General features: G+C 54.5%; 1 protein-coding gene across 2 annotated transcripts in view; it reads right to left on the bottom strand.

Moving 5' to 3' along the window:
* The window catches only part of FOXN4 (forkhead box N4), a 30,340-nt gene extending 12,077 nt beyond the window's left edge, over positions 1-18,263 (bottom strand). Inside the window, exons 1-5 of one of the 2 annotated variants that reach the window (XM_025474278.3) lie at positions 18,116-18,263; positions 17,168-17,256; positions 2,966-3,114; positions 238-362; positions 14-124 (exon numbers count right to left, since the gene is read on the bottom strand). In XM_025474278.3, coding sequence (XP_025330063.1) covers positions 14-124; positions 238-362; positions 2,966-3,114; positions 17,168-17,253 — 471 coding nt within the window. In that variant the 5' untranslated portion in view covers positions 17,254-17,256; positions 18,116-18,263. Of the gene's footprint in view, positions 1-13; positions 125-237; positions 363-2,965; positions 3,115-3,897; positions 4,164-17,167; positions 17,257-18,115 lie in introns of those variants that run through there. The other variant, XM_025474277.3, reaches the window with a different exon arrangement.
* Between the last annotated feature and the right edge of the window lie 3,629 nt (positions 18,264-21,892).

Genomic DNA, 21,892 nt, shown 5'->3' with positions numbered 1-21,892 from the left:
AAGCTCTAGGTACCTGCTGGCCACCTGGGGGGAGCGGTAACTGTGTTTGGGAGGCAGGTGAATACAGCTGCTGCGGGTCCTGCAGGCCGGATGAGGGCTGGCCCCCCACGGGGATCTGGTTCATCTGCAGGGGCCGTAAGACGAGGAGACGAGGAGACGGAGGTCAGGGTGAGGAGGGGCACCCCAGCCCTGGAGGACCCCCGCTTGAGCTCCCCGACCCGAGGGATGGGCGCTTACGCTGGCTCCGTGACTGGCTAGGGGGCCCAGGCCTAGCAGGCCCGGGGGGGCCATGCCGGCCGGGCCGTGGAGCAGTGCACCCGGCGTGGCTCCCACATGCAGGTCAGCCGCCCTGGCCAAGGCACCTGCAAAAGGAAAGCACAGAGACGCCGCTGCGCTGGCAGAAGGGTGCCAGCAGGCAGAGTGGCTCACCCGGGACACCTCCAGAGGTCAGAGCCTGCCCCCGGCCTGGGGGCCAGGTGCATAGCAGGTGCTTTGCAAACCACTACCTGGAGTGTAGTGGTAAACCTGGGCTCTACCGGCTGTGTGACCTGGGGCCAGCCTCAGGTTCCCCATCTGTGCGGCGGAGCTAGATCACCCATGTGTGAAGTTGTGGGGTTTAAATGAGGTGATGTCTGTGGGTACTTATCACGTTGCTGGCTACCCCACCGACACCTTGATAAATATGAATTGATAACAGGGGCACCTGGGTGGCTCAGCGGTTGAGCGACTGCCTTCAGCTCAGGTCCTGATTCCGGGATCCCAGGATCGAGTCCCCCATCGGGCTCCCCATGGGGAGCCTGCTTCTCCCTCTGCCTGTGTCTCTGCCTCTCTCTGTGTCTCTCATGAATAAATAAATCAATAAATAAAATCTTTAAAAATATATGAGTTGAGGGATGCCCGGGTGGCTCAGCGGTTTAGTGCTTGCCTTCAGCCCAGGCTGTGATCCCAGGGTCCCGGGATCGAGTCCCACATTGGGCTCCCTGCATGGAGCCTGCTTCTCCCTGTGCCTGTGTCTCTGCCTCTCTCTCTCTGTGGCTTTCATGAATAAATAAATAAAAGTCCTAAAAAAAAAAAAAAAAAAAAAGACTTTAAAAAAACATGAGTCGATAACAAATAATAGTGATATCATTAATATCTTAGTTCTTGTCCATTATGAGGCTAAAACATCAATTCATTATTCATCTCTCCTCCTTAGAATGGCGCCTGGGTTCCCCAGTGCCACTAGGCTTAGCTCTGATTGCCGCTGTGCCCCCTCCTCTCCCTTCTGCCAAGCTCCCCTGCCGAGGGGGTGCTCAGGACTGGCAGATGCACACACGCCTGCACACCAGCCATCCAGTCCTAGGCCTGTGACAGACGTTGCTCATCTATCCCAGACCCTCACTGAACCATTCTGATTTGGGGCTCCCTTCTAGGTTGAACAAAGTTGACCTGCAAGATGACCCTGCCCTGGGGCCACCTCTTCCAGGAAGCCTTCCGGGTCTCTCAGCTCTCTTCTGAGCCCGGGCCGCCACCTACGCTCCTCCATTGTGCCTTTGGTCTGTCTGCCTTGCCCTCTCTCTGATCAGAGACCCTCAGCTCCCTGAGAACGAGGACCACGGCTTGCAGGACTCAGGGCTCCCAACACTGGCATAGAGACAGGAGCGCAGGAGGTGTGCAGCCACACAGTGGAGAAGGGAGGCTGCCTTCTTTCACGGTTCCCGTCTGCTGTGTGCCATACAACACCGACTGCAGGTATGATGTACCTTGGGCATTGAATCTTTTCAACACCTGGGGAGGGCAGCTCCGCTATCCTTTCATCTGACCTAAGGAAATGGGTCAGAGGGGAAAGTACCTACCCAAGGTCATAGAGCTGGAGGTTCTAGATCAGGGTTTGGCAAACTGTGGCCAGCAAAGCCCAATCCAGCCTGTGGCATGTTTTTGTAAATAAAGTTTTACTGGGACACAACTACGACTGTTCATTTACATTGTCTAGGGGTGGGCTTATACTACAGGGACACAGCTGAACACTTTAAAATAATTTTTTAAAATTTATTCATGAGAGACACACAGAGAGAGGCAGAGACACAGACAGAGGGAGAGGCAGGTTTTCAGCAGGGAGCCTGATACAGGGACTCGATCCCAGGACCCCGGGATCACGACCTGAGCCAAAGGCAGATGTTCAACTGCTGACCCACCCAGGCGTCCTGAACACTTTCAACAGAGACTATATAGCCTACAAAGTCTAAATATTTACTACTTGGCCCTTTACAGAATGAGTGTGCTGACCCCTGCTATAAATGTTTTGGCCAAGAATAATTTGTTCAATGAAATAAATACTCCTAGACACTAATTTTTTAACTACTGGTACTTTTGATGTACTGTGATGATTATTTTCAACACTTTCTATGTCTCTAAATATTTAGCCCACTTGTGCTATGACTGCAACTGGCTGCCATTTATTGAGCAGCTACTGTGTGCCAGGACCTTCAGCACCTTCCACATATCTCTTTGAAGATCAGGCTTCCATAGACTTCTTCTGTAAAGGGCCAGATAGGAAATATTTTGCCAGCCATATGGCTTCTGTCTTCTGGTTTTTTTACAGCCCTTGGAAAAGGTAAAACCATTCTTAACACAAAGGCTATACAGAACGCAGGCTGCAGGTTGCAGGCTGCATGGGGTCCACGGGCCATCGTTTGCCAACCGCTTTAGATGTTCAAGACGCAGCAGGGTAGGGGCAGGGCGGTCTTTACTCTTCCCTGAAACCTTTGCTCACACAGGGCCTGGCACACGGTGGTGAGCAAATGAATGAGCCACATTCCTCTGAGGAAGGTATAATCAGTCACATTTCACAGATGCGGAAACAGGGGCAGAGAAAGTGAGAGAGAGAGACGTGGCTACAGCCACACAGCTGGTAGGTGGCAGTGCTGGGCGCTGCCCCTCCCCTGCACACCACCCTCATGCCCCCCGACCCGGCCCCTGGGCCTACCTGGGTGTGGGTGTGGTGTACTGGGGCCCCCCAGGTCCACACGGCCACTCGCCATCTGCTGCAGCCGCGGCACGTCCACCGCCGTGAGCCAGGACAACGACTGCAGGTCCCCGGGCAGGTCATCATCGCTGGTGGTGGTGGCCAGGAGCCTGCAGGGAGGGGCAGGAGCTCGGGCGGAGCGGGGAGCTCAGGCTGGCTTCTGGTCCCCCCATCTCTGGAATCACCCCCTAGCCCTCCTCCCCAAGTTGCCCTAATCTGCCCTTCCCCTGGGCTCCGCATGGTCGCAGGATCCCCCCTTTGGCAGCCAGATCAGACATCCTCAAATCATTCCTTCACTGACCACATCTTACCTTAGCCCCTACCCCCAAAACAATAAACACTAAGGTTTGTTGAGCACTTATTATGTGCCAGACACTGTGTCGAGTCCTTCAGAGGTAGTAAAGCCATTAAGCACTCCTGGTCAACCCCATGAGGCAAGCGGTAGTATGATCATCATTCCCATTTTACAGATTGGGGAAACTGAGGCACAGGGCTCTGGGCACATGGGCACAGTCCTTTTCAATCCCGTTCAATCCCCACAGCAGCCCTGAAAGGTAGGATATACCCACATTCCCCAGATACACCCATATCCTCCTCTTACAGATGGGGAGACTGAGGCTCAGAGCACCAAGTCACTTGCCCAAAGCCACATGTAACAGGAAGTGGTGGGGCCGGAACCCGAGCTGAACAGACAGCCCCTGGAGATGCCATGTGGAACCCATGCCCGACACCCCCCCAACAGACCCGTGAGCAAAAACACCCTCCACGGAAAGACAAAGGCTGCCCACGAGGAGGGCAGGCAGGTACCCTGGCGTGGGGCAAGTGTGACCCCCAGCCCCCCTGAAGTCATGCTTGCCACACGGCTGCGAGGACACTGGGCCCCACAGCAGTACCTTGTCCATGTTATGAGGTGCTGCAAGGTAGCCTGGAGCCCACGCCAGACCCACCATGCCTGTGCCCCTTGGGGGTCAGGGGCTGTCTGGTGTGTGGCCCAGTGGCCCACAGGCCCGATTCTGAGCACCATGGTTTGAGAATAAGTGTCTTGGGGGCTTCACAGAAAGGGGGAGACATAAATGGCTTTGTGATGCACAGGATAGGGGATCATGGTGGGGCATCTGCCTCTGCCACCCACGGGCCACCTCAGCTCGGGCTCTGTCTCCTGTCTCGCTGTCTCGCTCTCCCTCTCTCTCTCCCCACTCCTTCCCACCTCGCCCGCTCTCTCTTTCCTTGTGTTTTAGGGCCACAATTAGCGTTGCCATGGCCACAACTGCTCGTTGTCGCCGGGCCTGGGCCCTCAGCCCACCAAGCTGGCATCAGGTGACCGTCCGGCTGCCCCAGCGATTGGCTGCCTTGTAGGAAAACAGGGCCTGGAAACGATTTGAAAACCCGGCCGGCCGTGTCAGCAGCAGCAGTTGGCCTGGCTGCTGTCCCCCGGAGGCCCATTGTGCGACAAACGACTGTTGCCCCCGTGGCACGTGGCCCCCATTGTCCCGGGGTCTCTGTGCAATTGTTTTTGCAGCCCCCCCCACCCCGGGCTGCCACTCCTTCAGCCTGCTCGTAACTCATCAGGCGAGTGACAGCCACGGCCCAGGCCTGGGCGCTGCCATCTGTCCCCTCGGGCCCGTGGAGACCATGGGGTAGACGGAGGGGCAGGGCCCGGTCCCCACCCGCCGCATGACTGGCCGGCCTCCCAGAGCCTGGCGGTGCGACCCTGCTCCTGCTCCTGCTCCGTCACCTGCCGTGGCTCCCCACTGCCCCTGCTGCTCCGTTTGGCGCTGGGCATCTGGGAGGCACGGAAGGGAGCCACTGCCGGCAGGTTTCTGAGGCGTGGCCCCACCAAGGCCCCTGAATGGTGGCGTCGGGCTTGTGAACAAACTGGGTTCCTGGGGGCCAGCAAGATCTCTGGCGGCAGGGGACTCTGGCTGATAGTGCCCAGGGCGGTCAAGAGCTTGGGCTCTGGGGTCTAACCCTAGTCTCCACTTGCCTTGTGCCAGGGCCACTGACTGGACCCCTCTGAGCCTCCGTTTTTCATTTGTAAAATCGGGCTAATAACACTTGCTTCATAGGGTGTCGTGGGGATTAAGCGTATGATTGCATGTCAAGCCCTTGGAACGGCGTCACTTAGCTGTCATCAGCATGCGGGCCGATATGAATGTTAAAAATATTAGCCAGGCCCCCAGAGGACTGGAAGGAAGTACGTCGCGGCTTGGGCTCCGTGGTCTCACAGATCTGCCTCTGTTGCTGTAAGCACCTGTGGCTCCCATTTATTGAGCGCTTCCTGTATGCCAGACCCAAGGCCACGTGCTCTCCCCATTTTACAGGTAGAGAAACTGAGACCCCCGAGCAGTCACTTAAATGCCCAGAGCCTGTCTCCCCACGAAGTGAGGATCACATAAGGTGACGAGGCCGTTGAGCGCAGAGAGGGGCTGAGGAAGCGGTGCTCTTCTGATGGTGCTTCTAGGTCTTTTCTTTCCTGCTGTTTGTGTGTCCCGCCTGGCTCCCCATTCCTTCACCCCCGACTTCACCCCGACGCCTACTGCGGCCACCCGGTGTCCGCTCCCCCTGCCCCCCGCTGGGACACCCAAGCGCGGTCCCACTGCCATGCCTTAGCCCCCACCCAAACAGGGCCCACCCCTGGAAGCTCACTGCAAATCGTCTCCTGGCCTCTTCCTGCCAAAGTCCTGCCCACATCATCTGACCCCACCCCTCATTTGACCCACGGAGAAACTGAGGTTAGAAGGGAAGCAGTTTGCTTCCAATTCATAGTCCAGAGAAAGGCCAGGGCTAGGGCTCCTGGCTGCCCGTGCGGGCTCATTCCAGCCCAGGAGTGGCTTCCCTGAGAAGTCTCTGTCACCCGACCCCAAGCTCAGGGACCCCTCTGCATCTTGGCTGCTCCCTGCGCCTTGCCAGGGCCAGTGAGTTCGCGCTGCCATCTCTCTGCCCCCCACCCCGCCTGTGGGATCACTGAGGGCTGGCCCTGAGCCCTGGATCAGCCTGTGTCCCTGCACACAGGGGTGCCACTTACATGCCTGCTTGGCTGGTTGAAATCAGCTGACCCCCGGCTACCAACCCAGAGAACAGTGTGACAATGGCTGTCACGTCCAGAACTTTAGGCACTCACAGAGCCACCCTCTGCCTCCCTGAGTCCTTGCCACAGCCTGAGGACAGGGGCAGGGGCCATGCCCGCTTTACAGAGAGGGAAGCTAAGGCCAGACCAGGACTCGAACCCAGGTCTCTGCTCCAGTCTGAGGCTGTTCCTGTGGCACAACAGGCAGAGAATTAGATGTCCCCTGGGGGCGATGCCCTCCTCCCATGATCCTGGGGCTTTCAGGTGAGGCTGTGTATCCCAGCATCGCCCAGGACCTGGTTCGAATGTAGAGTTCAAGACCCAGCCCAGAGCCCGGGGTTCCACCCTTGAGCACCTCCCAGCAAAGCTCCAGGGGCGGGGGGAAGAGCCCCGAGGCGGTGTAACAGGGTCTTGGGCACAGCCCAAGCTTTGACTGGACAGATCTGGATTCAAGTCCTGGTGATCCCTGGAGACCTCAGATAAGTCACCCTGAGCCTCCATTTTCTCATCTGGAAAATGGGAGAATCACTGTCCGTATCTCCCTGGGTTGTTCTGAGAAGCACATGAAGCAGTGTCCTTCAGCTTCTGACATAGGCCTGGTCCTCATTCTTCCTTGCGGGTTTGGGGCTCCTTTTGGTGGAGGGGCAGTGGCTAGGCCCTGCTCCCTCTGCTGGACCTCCCTCTTGCCCATGCCAAAATGTCCATGCCAGCGTGCCCGACACTGGCCCCGCCAGCCCCACTGGTCTCCTGCAACGGTGCTGGGGGTCGGCTGGCCCTGAAAGGCCTGGCTCACCTCCCGCTGCCTTATCACCCCGCATTCAGGCACCTCTTCCCTGGGAGTCACAGGAGCTGGGGGGCAGGTGCGCTAGGCCCTGCCTGGGAGTGTCCCATCCCCATGGCCCGGCCCGGGTCCTTAGCCATCTCGGCCCCGCTCCACTCCCTGCAGAGGCATGTCAGCCCAGCCCTTTCTCCACCGTGACATGTGGGGCACCCCCGTGATCTATCCCTCACCGACGCATACGGGTCCCTCATTAAAGACGCCCCCGTGTGCCCCATTCTTGCTCTCTCCTAGCGCCTCATTTTCAATGGCGTGAACCCCAGGTCCTCAGAAACCACTCTGGCATCCCAGCCGTAGGCCCTTGGAAGGGCATTTCATGCCCAGCCTCAGTTGTCCCGCCTGTAGGATGGGACCAAGGGGTAATGATCGCAGCGATAGCATGTACCCGCCCCCAGGCCTGGCCTGGTGGAAGCGGTGGAGGTGACGTGGCTTTGTGGGACATCTGCCATCTGCGGGGGCCTGGGATTCCTCCCTGGGGTGTGTATACGCGCGACACTGTATCAGTCTCCTGAGTGGGTTTCCCCTCTGCTGGGAAAGGACTAGACATTTGCAATTCAAAGGAAAAGGCAAAATCCGGCCTCACTGTCCTGGGGTCTCCCAAGACCCCTCCTGCTCATTCTGTCTAGGTCTTTCTTTTCAGTTTCTGGGCAAGGAGGTATCTCCAAGACATGGGCTGCATCCCACAGCTCCCAGGGATCCCGTTTTGGCAGAGAGGAGGCCAGGACCAGTGCTGAGTCCACTGCTGAGTGCAGGTGGCCCCAGAAGAACCTGATGTTGAAGCAGAGAACCTTGTACCCACTGAGGGAGGAGCTGCACCCCCAGAGCCTGCACCCCCAGATTACGGGGCTGGACACACAGTAGGTGCTCCATAAGTCCTCATGGATTAGACAAGTGAACAAAGAGACCCAGCCTTCCAGATGCCTCCTCTCCCACCACTGCCCTCCCCAGGGCCAGGCAGGGGTGAAAGGCCCAGCTTAATTTTATTTAATGTTATAAAAAAGCCTGTGGACACGGCTTGGGGTGGGTGGGTCCCTGCTCTGTGTCCAGCCTGATCAGGCAGGTATGGTTATCATGACCATCTTCCCATTTACCAGATGGAGACACTGAGGCCAGGGAGAAAAAGGCCTGTGTAGTGTCCCCCAGCCAGAGCCAGGGCTGGTTACGACCCCACTGTCCTTTCTCCTTGCCCCACAAGGAACGGTTAAAGGAATGTGCTCTGTGGATTCTAGAACATTCTAGCACGGTGTTATCCAATAGGAGGAAGCCATATGTGGCCATTTACATTTAAATCCATTATAATTAAATAAGCTTACAGATTAGCTTTCTTCATCACACCAGCCACATTTCAAGGGTTCAACGGCCACCCATGGCCAGTGGCCACCACGTTGGACAGCACAGGATTGGAACGTTTCCATCACCACGGAAAGTTCTTACTACACGGTGGTGGTGTGGAACATTCTTTTTAATCATGATGGAAAAATCTGTGGTGTTTCCACATTGCCTTAAAATTGGAAATTTGATTTTGGTTTGGAAATTTCAGGTGCTGATTTCATGGAATTTTCAATTCAGTGTGTTTCTATTATAAAAGACTCCCCCACTTTACCTCCCCCCAGCAAGGGAATTATAGGGAAGGGCTCTGTAAAAACAAGAGTCCTGTACTGAGGCAGCTCACAAAGTAGTGAGCTCTCTGTCATGGGAGCATTCAAGCAGGACTTAGGGGATGACAGGTCAGGCCCCTAGTGGATGAAAGATGAGCCCAAGGCACCTGGGTGGCTCAGTGGTTGAGTGTCTGCCTTTGGCTCAGGGAGTGATCCTGGGATCCTGGGATCGAGTCCCGCATCGGGATCCCCATGAGGAGGAGCCTGCTTCTCCCTCTGCCTGTGTCTCTCATGAATAAATAAATAAAATCTTTTTAAACCCTCTAGTGACATTTCCAAAGTTCTATCACCTTGGGCAAGCGCCTCTTCCTTTCTAGGTCTCAGTGTCCCCATCTGTAAAGCAGCAGTAGCAGAGAGGAGGCCCCCTTGGGGCCCTCCTTGTGCCTGGGCTCTGGGAGGCAGAGCAGACAGCGGTTCGGCGCAGGATGGACCCGCAGGCGCGTGCACCAGGGTTCCACTGGCTGGGAGATGGTCACCTGGTCTGCGCCTCAGCGTATAAACCGAGAAGAATGATGGCATCCACCCTCAAGTGACGGCCAAGAATGTGATCCTAGTTCATTAGCATCAGATCAGGTGACATCTAATTTTCTACTGAAACTCAGGTTCAGCTATGAGTTCGGGGGTCCCAACGGTGATCCCCGATGGTGCGTCCTTCTCAAAGCAAGTGGGGCAACTGTCACCAACAGGGGTCCTCATTAATGAGTGGAGAGCTTTGGGGGCAAAGTGAAAATAAAAACACCTATCTGGCACCCCAGAGTCCCGTTCTGACCTCAACAGTTCACAGCGGCTCCCCACGCCACATGGGGACACTTCCATCTCTTCCTTATTAAGACACACACATGCACCTCCACCCCCGGGGGGTGTCGTCACCCCTGTTGGTAGATAGCAGTCTCTGGCCAATGGCCTCAGGCACCTGCCCCAGCACAACTCCCGGGGCCTCAATTTCTCCATCTGGAACAGAACAGGGTTGAGCCCCTTCCTTCTCGGTGGGGCTGCCACTGGGACAGACGCACAGCCTGCAGGGCCCCTCGGGGTGGGGGACAGCCAGATGAAGTTGGGGGCATGCAGAAGGGTGTGTGTGGCGAGACCCTGGTGAGGAGCAGGGCGGTGCACCAGGGAAATCAAGACTACTCTAGCATCGGTGCAATTGCCAGGCCAACATTCTCCAAGTGCCTACTGTGTGCTTATCATTTTTCTTGCCTTAGCTGTGTGCCCTCATGAGTTTGCTCATCACGAGTCCCAAGCCCTCTGCAATGCTCCATTCTGAGCCCATCCCAGTTAGGGAACTCGAGTCATTACCTGCCTTCCACCACCCTCCTCTTGCTTTCTTTGGGGCATGTCAGTGTAGTGGTGACAAGTGTCCACTCCAGGCTCAGGCAGACCTGGGTTTGAATCCCTCCCAGCTACTTAGTAGCTGTGAGACTGGTCTGCAGTAGTCTACCTCTCTGGGCCTCAGTTTGCTCATCTGCACGATGGGATGCGAATGCCCGTACCCATCTCACACAGGGTGTTTGTTGTAAGGACAGATGAGATGATGCGGGCAGTGCCCAGCTCATCTGCACGCATTGCATGGTGGTGTTCACACGATGACAAAGCTCTTCTAAAGAGCTTGCCTTCAGCACAGCCACCAGCAGAGTGTCCAACACTCAGCATCTGCTCCATTCCATAAATATTTCCTGAACTCCTAGTTGCCAGGCTGTGTGGCAAGCACACAAAAGTGGGGATAGCTTTCTCATTGACCTAGGAATGCAAAGGATGGAAGATCTGTGCCCACCTTCCTGCCAACCCTCTTTGGTCTGTACCTCCTTCGCCTCTCAGAAGCCTGTGGGGATGGCTCCTTCGCAAACCCATTTCACTAATGGGATAGCTGAGGCTCAGAGGGGGGAAGTGATACCCCTCAGCCACACAGCATGTAAGCAAAAAGAGCTGGGGCTGACAGTACTTGGAGCCTCTTTACTTGGTCTCTCTGCCAGTTTTGCTGAAATAAATCAGGTTGTAGGCAGGAAGGGTAAATCATCACCATCATCTTTAGAAGTATCTGCTAGGTGCCTCCGTAGTGACGGGGCCACTGCTCAGGGGATACTGTGGTGGCCCTGGCAAAGGGAGACACCACTGGAGTCCATGGTTGCCATCCCTACATGGAGCAGGGGACCAAGCTGACACCATTAGTTAACAATGTCCTTAATCAATCAGCCATGTCACTGGAGGGATGGAAGCTGAGCCAGGAGGGCAGGGCACTGCAGGGGTGAGCCTGGGGACACCTGAATTCCAGTCCTGGCTCCACTCCTAACAGAGGTCCTTGGGCAGGTAACTCAATGCCTCGGAGTCTCCATCTCCTGAATGTGCAGAATAGAGTTGAGAACAGGACCTGCCTCTTGGCTCAAGGGTAAACCACAGGAAAGGTGTGGAACAGTGTTTGGCTCAAGTGCTCGACAACTATTTGTGGAAAAGATGGATTTAACATCTAGCAGTCAAGAGTGGCCTTTCGAAACAGAATGTAGGACCTGGCACTGTCCTGACAACCCATGAGGGAAGTAAGGGTCCAGCTCCTCCCCCACGATCTGGCCCTGGCCGCCTCCTACCCCGCCCCTGGCGCCCTCATCACCTCTGCTCTAGCAGACCCATCTATCTTGGATTTTCTCAAGCTTTCTGAATTCGCTGTGCACATGCTGTTCCCTCTGCCAGGAATGCCATCCCGTGCACTCATTCACAACTGGCTCTCCCCATGCTTCTGGTCTCAGCCTAAATCTTCCCTCCTCCGAGAGATTCTCTGGCTACCCACACCCCTGGTGGACCTTCCCGTGTGTCTGCAGAACATTTAGCATTTCCCAAGGAGGTATTCGTTTATACAGGTTTCCAGTCGTTCCATGCCAAGATAGCAAAGACTGGGAGGCCCTGTATTTTGTTCAGCACCCAGCACAGGGCCTGGCACCTTGGGGGCATTTATTACATCCTTGTTGCAGTAAGAGAAGGTGATAGGATACCCCCAGCCCAGCCCAGCCGTAACAGAACTTGCATTGCCCCATCTCTATCCATTTCTTGCCTGGCTCAGCCACGCCCCTGCCCTAGGAAGCCCTCCCCGACCAGTTCCCCATCTCCCAGTGTTTCCATTCCCCGGAATGATTAGAGCCATTAATGCCTACATAGCATAGACACCTGGGATCACCCATTAATTTTACTCAGGCATTGCCTACCCCTTCCTCCTAGACACTAAACTCCCAGAGGTCAGGGATGGCTTTGTCTTATACCTGATTACAGACCCAGAGTGACCAGCACAGCTTTCATTCTTTGATAAATATTTGTCCACCCAAGGTGAGCTGGATCCCCAGGGCCACTGGCTGTTGTTGCTATAAGGGTGAAATTCCATGGAGCACTTGCTAAAGAGCTTGGCAGCGTCTGCAGCGGGCCCCATGTATCTGTGGATGGATTACAGTTTCTGCAGGGATTTTTGCTTACAGAGCGTAAGTCCAGAACCCACAGTTAACCCTCTTTCTTATTGTGGGGTTCCTTGGAATCGCTACAGTAATCGTGCAGTGGAAGGAACATCCACTTGCGGCTCAAATGCCATCTCAACCCCTTTGTAGCTATGTGATCTTGGGCAAATCACCTCTCTGCACCTCAATTTTCCCATCTATAAAATGGAATCACTATCATAATGATTTCCACCACGGAGAGCAGCTGTGAGGATAAGATCAGATAAGGTATAAGATAGGGCCCAGCACCCGGCAGGTGCTCAGCCACGTTCCTGCTTCCCTCTCCTCTTGCCTTGCATGGTCACTAGGAGGGGTTCCCGCAGCAAATATTGTCTTGGGGGAGTCGGATCACCATCCCAGCGGACCAGACCGCAGAGGCACAGGCAGCGCCAGGACATCACTTCTGCTCTGATTATAACAAGGTTTTACCTGCCTCCTGGAGATGTGGTTAGTAGGAAATTGTTACATTACCACAAACTGTTCCTGTTTCCAAACCAACCTTTACACAAAAGGGATTAAGGAGTTCATGGTGGTGTTTATTTAGCTAACATATCTTTTGTAATATCTTTTGTAACCGTTTACAGGAAAAAAAAACCAAATACAGTTTAGCAAGCTTGGGAATTCCCAATGGGGCCACGAGCGAGTGTAATATGAAATGATTTGATTAGTCTGGAAATGAGAATCTTTCCTTTCTAAAACTTGGCTGGGACTTGGTGGGGGGTGGGTGGCAGGGTAGAGGGGTGGGTTTGTGCATGTGTGTGCACATGTTTTTCAGGGTGGAGCCCAAGACCCCAAAGGAAGGCTGGGCCCCAGGAAGGCGACCTCTCTTTTCCTTGGCTGCAAGGTAGCCTGAAGAGCTTCTGGCCACCGGGAGGGAGAAAGGGGTGTAAGGATGTTGGGACTGTCACCGCCCCTGACAGATGGAGCCCCCACCACCCCCCTGCAAGGAGGTCACAACTGATGGGTGGAGCCACACCGACATGGGGGTTAAACCATCCGCCCATGCAGCTCAGCGGGGGCTCAAGAGGAAAGGCAGGTGGCATCTGCGGGGGTCCACACAGCAGGACTTTGTCATCACTCCATCACAAACCTTCCTACGTTTCCGTGGGCATGTTATTTCTCACGTGGTATGGAGAGAGCCAGCCATCTCCCCAGTGCATATTTATTAGGTATCTATCACGTGCTTGGCACTAAATGATGAGAAAACCACTGTCCAAAGAGAGGAAGAGGTTTTGCCCACATCTGAAGGGAGGGACATGGCTCTGGGAGAAGGTGGGGATCCAAGGAGCCAGCAGTTTGCCTTCTTTCTCTGGAGCTTCAGTTGCTCAGTTTGTAAAGGGAGGTGTGGTTAGACCTGACCTCACAGATTAATTCCCAAAGTTAGGGGCAGGTGGTTGATCTGCTGTTCCACCCCTTCCTGAATGTATGCCCTGGGGCAGGTCATGACTCCGGGCCTCAGTCTCCTTGTCTGTGAATTGGGAAAATGCCAGCACCCATTTCACGGTTGTTACTACGAAGATCAAACAGGATGGTGTGTTTCCTACGGAGCTTCGTGGGTTTCTGGCACACAGTAGGTGCTTAGTAATTCATTATTCTGCAGAACCTCAACAAGTGGAGCCAAAGGGAAACCGGATAACCTGCGTCCAACGTGAGCTGTTGCTGTTGGGCTCAGGGTCAGGGCTGCCCCTGGCCCCGGCCCGCAGCGTCGCAGGCAGGGAGGCTGCTGCCAATTCACTGTCTAGGCCCAGCCACTGACTCCGAGACAGTTCCCCCGGGGGGCAGGGCAGCCTCCAGCTGCTGTCCTCCCCCCTCCCTCCCCGCACACAGCCATTGATAGCTAACGGCCAAAGGCGGCCCTTGGGGATGGAGGGCTGTGTGGAGGGCTGCATGGGGGCTGGAACCAGGCTGGATCAGCAGCCCGAGTGGTCCTTGGAGCCATTCCCTGGAGATGTGAGAGAGGGAATGAGAAGCCCATAAACTTCTCCTAGGCTATTATTCAGGGAGAAAAATGGGAGTGGTTGGAAGGGGCCGGGGAGGCGCTGCATGATCATAAAAGCTCCCCTCCATGAGAAAGCACTCCATCCCATGCCTGGCCAAACACCTTTTCTAGAAGAAAGCACAGAATCCTCCCAATGACCTGTGAATTGGGTTCGCTCATTGCTCCATTTCACAGACGCAGAAAGTGAAGCACCAAGAGGGACAGTGACTTGTCCAGGGTCACACAGCTCGCGGTGGTAGAGCAACTTACTCTGTTCCAGCCCTCATGCTCTCCGGCAGCAGCGCATGGAAAGGGTGTGTGTCATGATACTGTCTGGGTGGGACAGCCTCGGGTTGGAGTGCCACTTCACCCTCTACTAGCTGTGTAAAGCCATGTAAATGTAAAGCCAGTTAATCACGTGGAACCTTGGTTTCCTCAATCCGCCAAATGGGCACAGGTAGTGAAGGGTTAAGAAACCACCAGCTGCAATTATCCTTATTACTGCTCTGCCTTCCAGACATGCCAGGTATTGGACACAAGAAAGCACCAGATCCGTGCAAACAGAAAAAGACAGGACACCCAGGCAACTCTGGATCTGGTGCTGATACAGGACTGCTTCTCCTTACTCCACTGGCCTGCCCCTGCCAGCTGGTCTGGGAACTGGGTAGGCATGGACAGTCCCCCCTCCGTACCCCCCACTGGTAAGCTTACTGCCTGCCCTGCTCTGTTTCTGGAAGCAACAGCTTGCATGGAGCCCCATCCAGTTTGTGGGCTGGGCTGGCCAGGCCCCCACAGCTTGGAGCTGGTGGGGGCTCCTGCCAGGCAGTGCCTGGGAATCTGCATTCAGGGACCTCCCCCACCCACCATGTTCCTCCAGAGCCCCCACCCCGAAGGCCCTCCATAGACCCCATCTCTCACAGAAAGCTGGACTCCTTAATGGAACTAAGTAGTCAGAACAGCAGCTACCGGGTTTGTGTCTCTTGCTCTAGAAAACCAACTCCGTCCTTCTGGCAGCTGCATGAGGGATGTGCCCTAATTGTGCTCACTTGAAAGATAAGGAAACTAAAGCAAGTCACGTGACTTGTCCAAAGCTGGATTCTGACCTTGCACACATCTGACTCCAGTGCAGCCGTGGCTCTCACCACCTGATTCCCTGACTCTAGCGCTTTTACAGCGCGCTTTAGGCAACAGTCAGACTCTGTGGTTCTGAGCTCTTCCAGCTGGCCCATGGGAAAACACTGGCTCTCCCCTGGGGCTTCCAGCTGGGAGGACAGAGGGAGATTCACCCCCACGCATTGAGTGCCTCCTGGGTGCCAGACACTTTTATAGATATTGCATTTAAAAATGGGGAGAGGGCAGCAGCCCAGGGGGCTCAGCGGTTTAGCGCCACCTTCGGCCCAGAGCCTGATCCTGGAGACCCAGGATGGATTCACATGTCGGGCTCCCTGCATGGAGCCTGCTTCTCCTTCTGCCTGTGTCTCTGCCTCTCCCCCCTCCCCCCGCCACCCGCCACCGTCTCATGAGTAAACAAATAAACTCTTAAAAGAAAAAGAAAAAAAAATGGGGAGAGGTAGCTTGTATTATCCCTGCTCTACAAATAACTAAAAGTTCGGAAGAGATTTGCCCAGAATCATGCAACTGGCAAGTGGCCGAGCTGGGAATTGTTATTTAATCTTTATAATAACAACTCCATGCAGTGGGTACTATTTCTATTCCCATTTTATCGATGAGGACACTCAGACTACTCCACACTGCCAGAGGAGCTGGGACCATAAGTGGTTTTACAGCCCAAGCTTCTAACGCCTTCATGCTGCCCCCACTCCACCTGTCATTATTTCGGGAGTAGAAGGAAGCCCAGAGGAGCTTGGCTGGGTGATCTTGGTTAAAGAGTTCATTTCATTGCTTGGTTCTTCACCTGTACAGTGGAGGTTCATCAGAGCAGCCTCCCAAGCTGGGTATACAGTAGGTGCTTGCACACGGGCACATGCCTGGCACACATCTGGGGTCCCAGATCTATACACGGCCAGCTCGCAGCAAATATCTGTTTGAATTTGTGTCTTCATTTGGATCTCAGAAGGCAGCCTCCAGGCCCACAGCCCTCAGCCAGCAACCTCCCTCTAATTGGGGGCTGCAGTCCGCCCTGAAGGCACTGCTGGTTGAGTGGTAGTGGCCCCAGGAGGCCAGACAGCCCCTGGGTAAACAGGGCTGATCCGAGGTGACAGCCTGCTCTTCCCAGGCCAGCCCCTGTCCTGTCTCCACTCCATAATCTGAGCTGTGCCCCCCTCAACCCATGGACACGATGCTTGCCTTGACGGGTAGGGCGCTGGAAACCAGGTCAGGCCTCTGGGGCTCAAGTAAGAGGGGTTAGGAGGGGACTCCAGATCATTCCTTTTTCTCCTCCTCCCTCGCTTTGCTGTGTGACCTTGGATAGCCCTTCTCCCTTCTTGGCCTCAGTTTCCCCAGTTGTAAAAGCAAGTGACTGGACTGGTTGACCCCCTAGAGGCCATTCCAGCTCTGCAGATTGGAGGATTCTGTGGGGCTTCCCCCACCATCTGTATCTGCTTCATCCTGTCTCAAAAAATCATTTATTTTGGCCTCAGACTCCACCAAATTTATTCCTCAAATATACAGACCCAGGAGAGACCTTAATTCAAGAGCATTACTTAACTGACAAGTAAATGAGGCCCAGAGAGGGCAAGGGACTTGCTGAAAGTCAAACAGCCAGGCTAAGAATTCAGAAGTCACCACTCACAACTTTTCCAGCATCCCATGAGGATGGAAGCCAATTCCTCCCACCACCACCACCACCCCCACCTCACCCCAAAGGTTTGGGGGGCATTTCCTGGAGCCCTGTTAGAGGAAGCAATAGCTGCCATTGTCATCTTAACATTCACCAGGATTCCCGTCTCTCACCCAGGAGGGGACCTCTCTTGGAGGAGACAAAAGACTAGGCTTTTAGTGATCCCATGGCCTCAGGCCTCGAGCCTAGACACTCTCAGAGAGGCGAACTTTGAAATTGAGATCTTCTCCCTCTTTTGCAAAATCACAGAATTTAATATAACAATACTTCTCTGGCAGAGACTATAAACAGCACATAAACACTTTAAACAATTTCAAAAAGTATCATTTGTCATTGCTGACACCCTCACCTGTACTCCTGCGGAGAGGGGTGGTGATTTTGCCCTGAGTTTCGAATAATTCCTGACATCATGGATGAGATGTCACTTTCTATCATCTCCTTGGGGGAAAGACAAGCAGAAAACAAAGCTCCCATCAGTGACGATGTGGACAGGGCAGAAACCCGGTTTTCCCACAATTCAAAAGGATGGAGCTCAAACAAGTAGCAGAACACTTCAAAAAAAAAAAAAAGAAAAAGAAAAAGAAAGAAAGAAAGAAAAAAAAAAAAAGAAAAGAAAAGAGAAAAAGAAAGTACTAAAGGATTTCTGGGTATCATAGGTCACTTTCCCAGGGCAATTCTACAGGGTTTCAGAAGCAATGAAGAGAATGAAATTGCAGGTTCTTTCGAATTAATGAGGGAAGGGTGGAGGAAGGCTCTAGAATCCAAATGTCAAGTCTTGGAAAATGTGGACTTGCAAAATAGGAATCAGAAAAACCCGATTCCCTTCCCAGCCTATTTTCAACCGCAACTCAGTTACGATCACTTTGGGGAAAAAAAAAAAAATTTTTTTTTAAAAAGGGCAGCTTGATGTGTCACGGATGTTTCTCTGGAGGAGCCAAATTCCCACTTGCAAAGGGAATAATCCCCGCAGGGCTCCCGCCCTGGAAATGCCTACAGAAATGCCACATGCCCGGGCTGGAAAACCAGTCCCACCCCCCTCGCCACACACAAACGCAGCCTAAAAAAGACAAAACATAGCAAAACTTCCCTAAGCTTCTCAAACTTCAACCCTGCAACGAACACGGAAACCCACCAAGACTCTCGGTTCCGCCCCCAAGTCACTCAGGGTCCCCGGGAGGGAGGCGAGGGGCGCGGAGCGGAGGTGGCAGCGCCGCGGCCCGCGCCCGGGTCTCACCCCGGAGACGCGCCGCCCGCCTGCCGCGGGGGAGGGGGCGAAGCCGGCCCTGCCCGGCGGTACCTGGAGCCGATCCTCGCGGCCGCCGCTGCGGGCGCTCCCGGGCGGGCGGGGGCTTCGGAGGGGGCTCCCTCGCGCTCGCCCCTCGCGGTCCGCAATTTGGCCGCCGTCGCGGCTCGAACCGTTTTTAAATTTCCCTCTCTGGAGCTGTCCAGCTCAGAGCATGCGCAGTAGCCGTGCAGGGGCTTTTTTTTTTTTTTTTTTTTTTTTTCCCCCAAGGGTCAGTTACAGGGCAGGGTCAAGGGGATTGCAGCGGGTGTTTCCCAGCAGCCGCGAGCCTTGCGCGCCCCGGGGCCCGGGGGGGGGGGGGGGGCGGGGCGCCGGGGTGGGGACACCCCTCCTCAGATTTTGCCCGCAGTGGCAGCAACTGCGTGCCCGCGAGCATGCGTCGAGGAGCGGTGGGAGGGTGGCAGAGGCCGAAAGAATTAAGTCGCCCAAGGATGCGCGGCGCGTTGAAACTCGCAATCCGGCACGTCCCGGGGTGGGGCAAGGAGAAGGGTGGCCGGAGAGCTCTGCCGCGACCTCCCCCTCCCCTAAGCGCGGGCCGGGCCGGGCGGGGAGGCCGAGTCCCGGGCCCAGGTAGACGCGGACTCCGGCCACCTGTCCCTTTAAGAAAGTTGCGCCGCGGCTGGCGCGCGGCGGGCGGGGAGCGCGGGCGGGAGCGCGGGCCCGGAGCCTGCACCTGCCGGCACCGCGAGGGGGCGGAGTTGGGGGCGCGGGTCCGCAGCCCCGGGGGCCCGCGTGGACACGGAGTCCGCCCGGGGCGTGCGCGGCTGGGCGCTGCGGCCCGGGGAGGCGGGGAGGCGGGGAGGCGCCCGGCCGTTGGGGGCCGCGGAGCCCGCCGGTGCGCCCGCGCTCCCGCCCTCCCCGCCGCCCGGCCCGCGCCTCCCGCCCCCCGCCGCGTCCGCCCGCCCCGCCCGCCGCCCGCCGCGGGAAAGGTGGCGCGGACCGCGGACCGCGGGCTGCGGGCGGGCGGGGCGGGCGGACAGAGGTCCCGGAGCCCACTCGCGCGGGCCGGGGCAGGGCTGATCCCCGGGACCGTCCGCGGCTCCCGCGCCCTCACTCTCCAGCCCCCGTTGGAATCACTTGCCATAGTGACCGCAACGAGCATCGTCACCCTTGACTTTTCTTTTCCTTATGTATTTCTGCCCCCTCCTTTATTCTGCACGCCAGCCCCTTGGGAGACAGGATGGTCCCCTTTGTGGCGTCGGCGAACCCGAAGCTCTGAGCGGTCACGGGTGGGCCGGGGAGGGGGGGGCGCGGCCCGTAAGTGGCAGAGTCGGGATTCGAACCCAGAGCGATGCACCTGCCGGTGGACGCCGGGCTCAGGTCTGCGCCGCCCTGGCCGGACCAGGCCGGGCATCCACTGCTTCTTGAATTTCTTGCGGCTGCCCTCGCGTCACGGATCCCGTGTCCCGGATCCCGTGTCCGTACCCCGCAGCGGGCAGGGGAGCCGCCTCTCCACACCTGTGGCTGGGGAGCCCTTCCTCGGCCGTGCTCGCGTCCAGGAAGGAGCCAGGGCTTCTGGGGCTGGATGTACCTGGATTTCATTTCTCATTCAGGTGGGCTGTGACCTTGGCGCTGGTCCATGTCCTCCTGAATGGTTTTCTTTTAGCACCTGGGCGCCCTCACTCCTTTCTCCTCTGCCAAGAGTAAATAGATCAGCTTGCATTCTCTAGGGAGAAAAGTGGAGTTTACAGATGTTAGTTAAGGTCACAGTCGTGAAGCTCTGTTTTCATTTCTCTCCCACCGAGGTAGATTCCAATTTTGCATTTTGCTTGCTTATAAAAGTCGTCTACATCGCTTTGAGGAGCCCTTAGAGACCTATAAATCGTGACCAATAATGAATTTGAAGGTTAAGTTGTAAGAATTCAAAGCATTTGAGTTTCTTTCTGTTAATCCTTAATGGAGTTATGTGTAAACGGAGGGGACTTCACCACCTCCTCTTGAGATAACAGCCCTTTTCACTAAGGCATAATTTTATATATCTTTAGAGAAGTTTGGAAAGTCTTCTGAAAGTCGATAGATTCAGTAAACTGCTTTTTAAATAAAAGGCATCCAGTCTGTGGGTTCTATAGACCCACACGCTATGGAAAAGACAAGCAGGGACCCTTCTTTAAAAGACCAAAAACTAAAGATTCAGGGTCTCAAAACTCTCCTTTTCCTTCGAGAACCTGGCTTCTCTGCATGGACATTTGGCTGGGAACTGTGGCCATTTTACTAAAGAATTGACAATTTGAGTTCTTAGCTTCCGGAATGGTTGGTGAAAATATTGCCCAAAACCTGTTGCGGGTATGCAGGAAAAAACCCCAGGTAACTTAGCAGAAACTCTCCTTTTTGTTACATTAATGCATTTTCCCCTTTTATAAGCATCTGGTATTTCTCAAGCCTGTTGACTTATAAGATTCACCTGGAGAGAAATTAAAACCATAAAAGGGAAGAGCAGGGGAATCCTTGTTTAACAAGTATCCCACATGATTCTTTGATGAAGTAAGTGTGGGCACCTGTAGTAGGTGATAGGCCAGTCAATGCCTTTCTTTCAATGAAAGAGCATGAAGTTCACCTGTGTCCATGGTGTTTGGGCTCCTTATGATTTGCTTCTGTGGGGGAAGAGTCTTACTTAGATCAATCCTGACTTTGAATACATACCTGCTTCCCTGCTAGGAGATTTCTAAAAGGCTCAACAGGGCCCCATTTCACCAGACCTCTGATTTTTGCAGAAAAATCTGCAGGAGGGAACAGAAGCAACAGGCATCTGGCTTTTCTGCTTATTCTCTGGGTTGATGTACTGGAAAATGTTCTCATCTGGGCCTGTGTTTGAGAAGTTTTGATAGGTGAGCAGTAGAGTCGTTTGCCCAATCTGTTCGGAGCTGGGGTGCCTATGGCTGTGTGCAAAATATTTGTTTATGACGTTAATGACACGATTAAAACCAACTCGCTTATATCTGGGAAGACCAGTTCCTCCATGCAGTAAGTTGAGTGTTTGTATTGAAGGATTAAAAACTATTAATTCACTTAGCAAGTTTCAAGCAGCTTTTGTTTGCTCAAGCAGCCTAATTTTTTATTACGGGCCATGCCCATTTCTTCTTTAATCCCTAAGTTTTTGACTTTCATTTTGCTTATTGTTCTGAGTTTCTGAGGGTAGGGAGGGAAAGGCAGCACGGTCAAGATTACATGACTTGTAGTAATAATCAGTACCCTGGCTGGTAAAGCAAACCACAAAGACTATCTATGAAGCAGAAATCTCAAGGTGGTTGTGTTGTTTTTTTTTTTTTTTTTCTTATAAATGATTTCAACAAATCCTTGAAGCCACAGCATCCTGTGCTGTGTCTGGCACATAGTAGACACGCTGGAGATTTACAGGCTTTAAAAAGTGTTTCTCTTGTCCATTGCTAAAGACTAGTTAGGTGGCATTTCTTAGCAGAAAGTTCTCAACAGGGAACACCTGGGTGGCTCAGTGGTTGAGTGTCTAGACGCCTTTGGCTCAGGGTGTGATCCCGGGGTCCTGGGATGGAGTCCTGCATGGGGCTCCCTGCAGGGACCCTGCCTCTCCCTCTGCCTATGTCTCTGCCTCTCTGTGTGTCTCTCATGAATAAATAAATAAAATCTTTTTAAAAAGTTCTCAACAGGAGACATACACAGTCTTTACTCATGCCGCTCTTAAAAGTAACTTGTAAATCTGATTTCCTAAGAGGTAGATTCCCTAGCACGGTTGAATGTCTGAACACAGCTTTCGAAGATGGAAGCACAGAATTTGTTGTTTTTCTGTGGGAGACCATG

The sequence above is a fragment of the Canis lupus genome, chromosome 26, assembly GCF_003254725.2.
Source record: "Canis lupus dingo isolate Sandy chromosome 26, ASM325472v2, whole genome shotgun sequence".
Lineage (NCBI taxonomy): Eukaryota > Metazoa > Chordata > Mammalia > Carnivora > Canidae > Canis > Canis lupus.
This window is presented reverse-complemented; position numbering and strand designations above follow the sequence as displayed.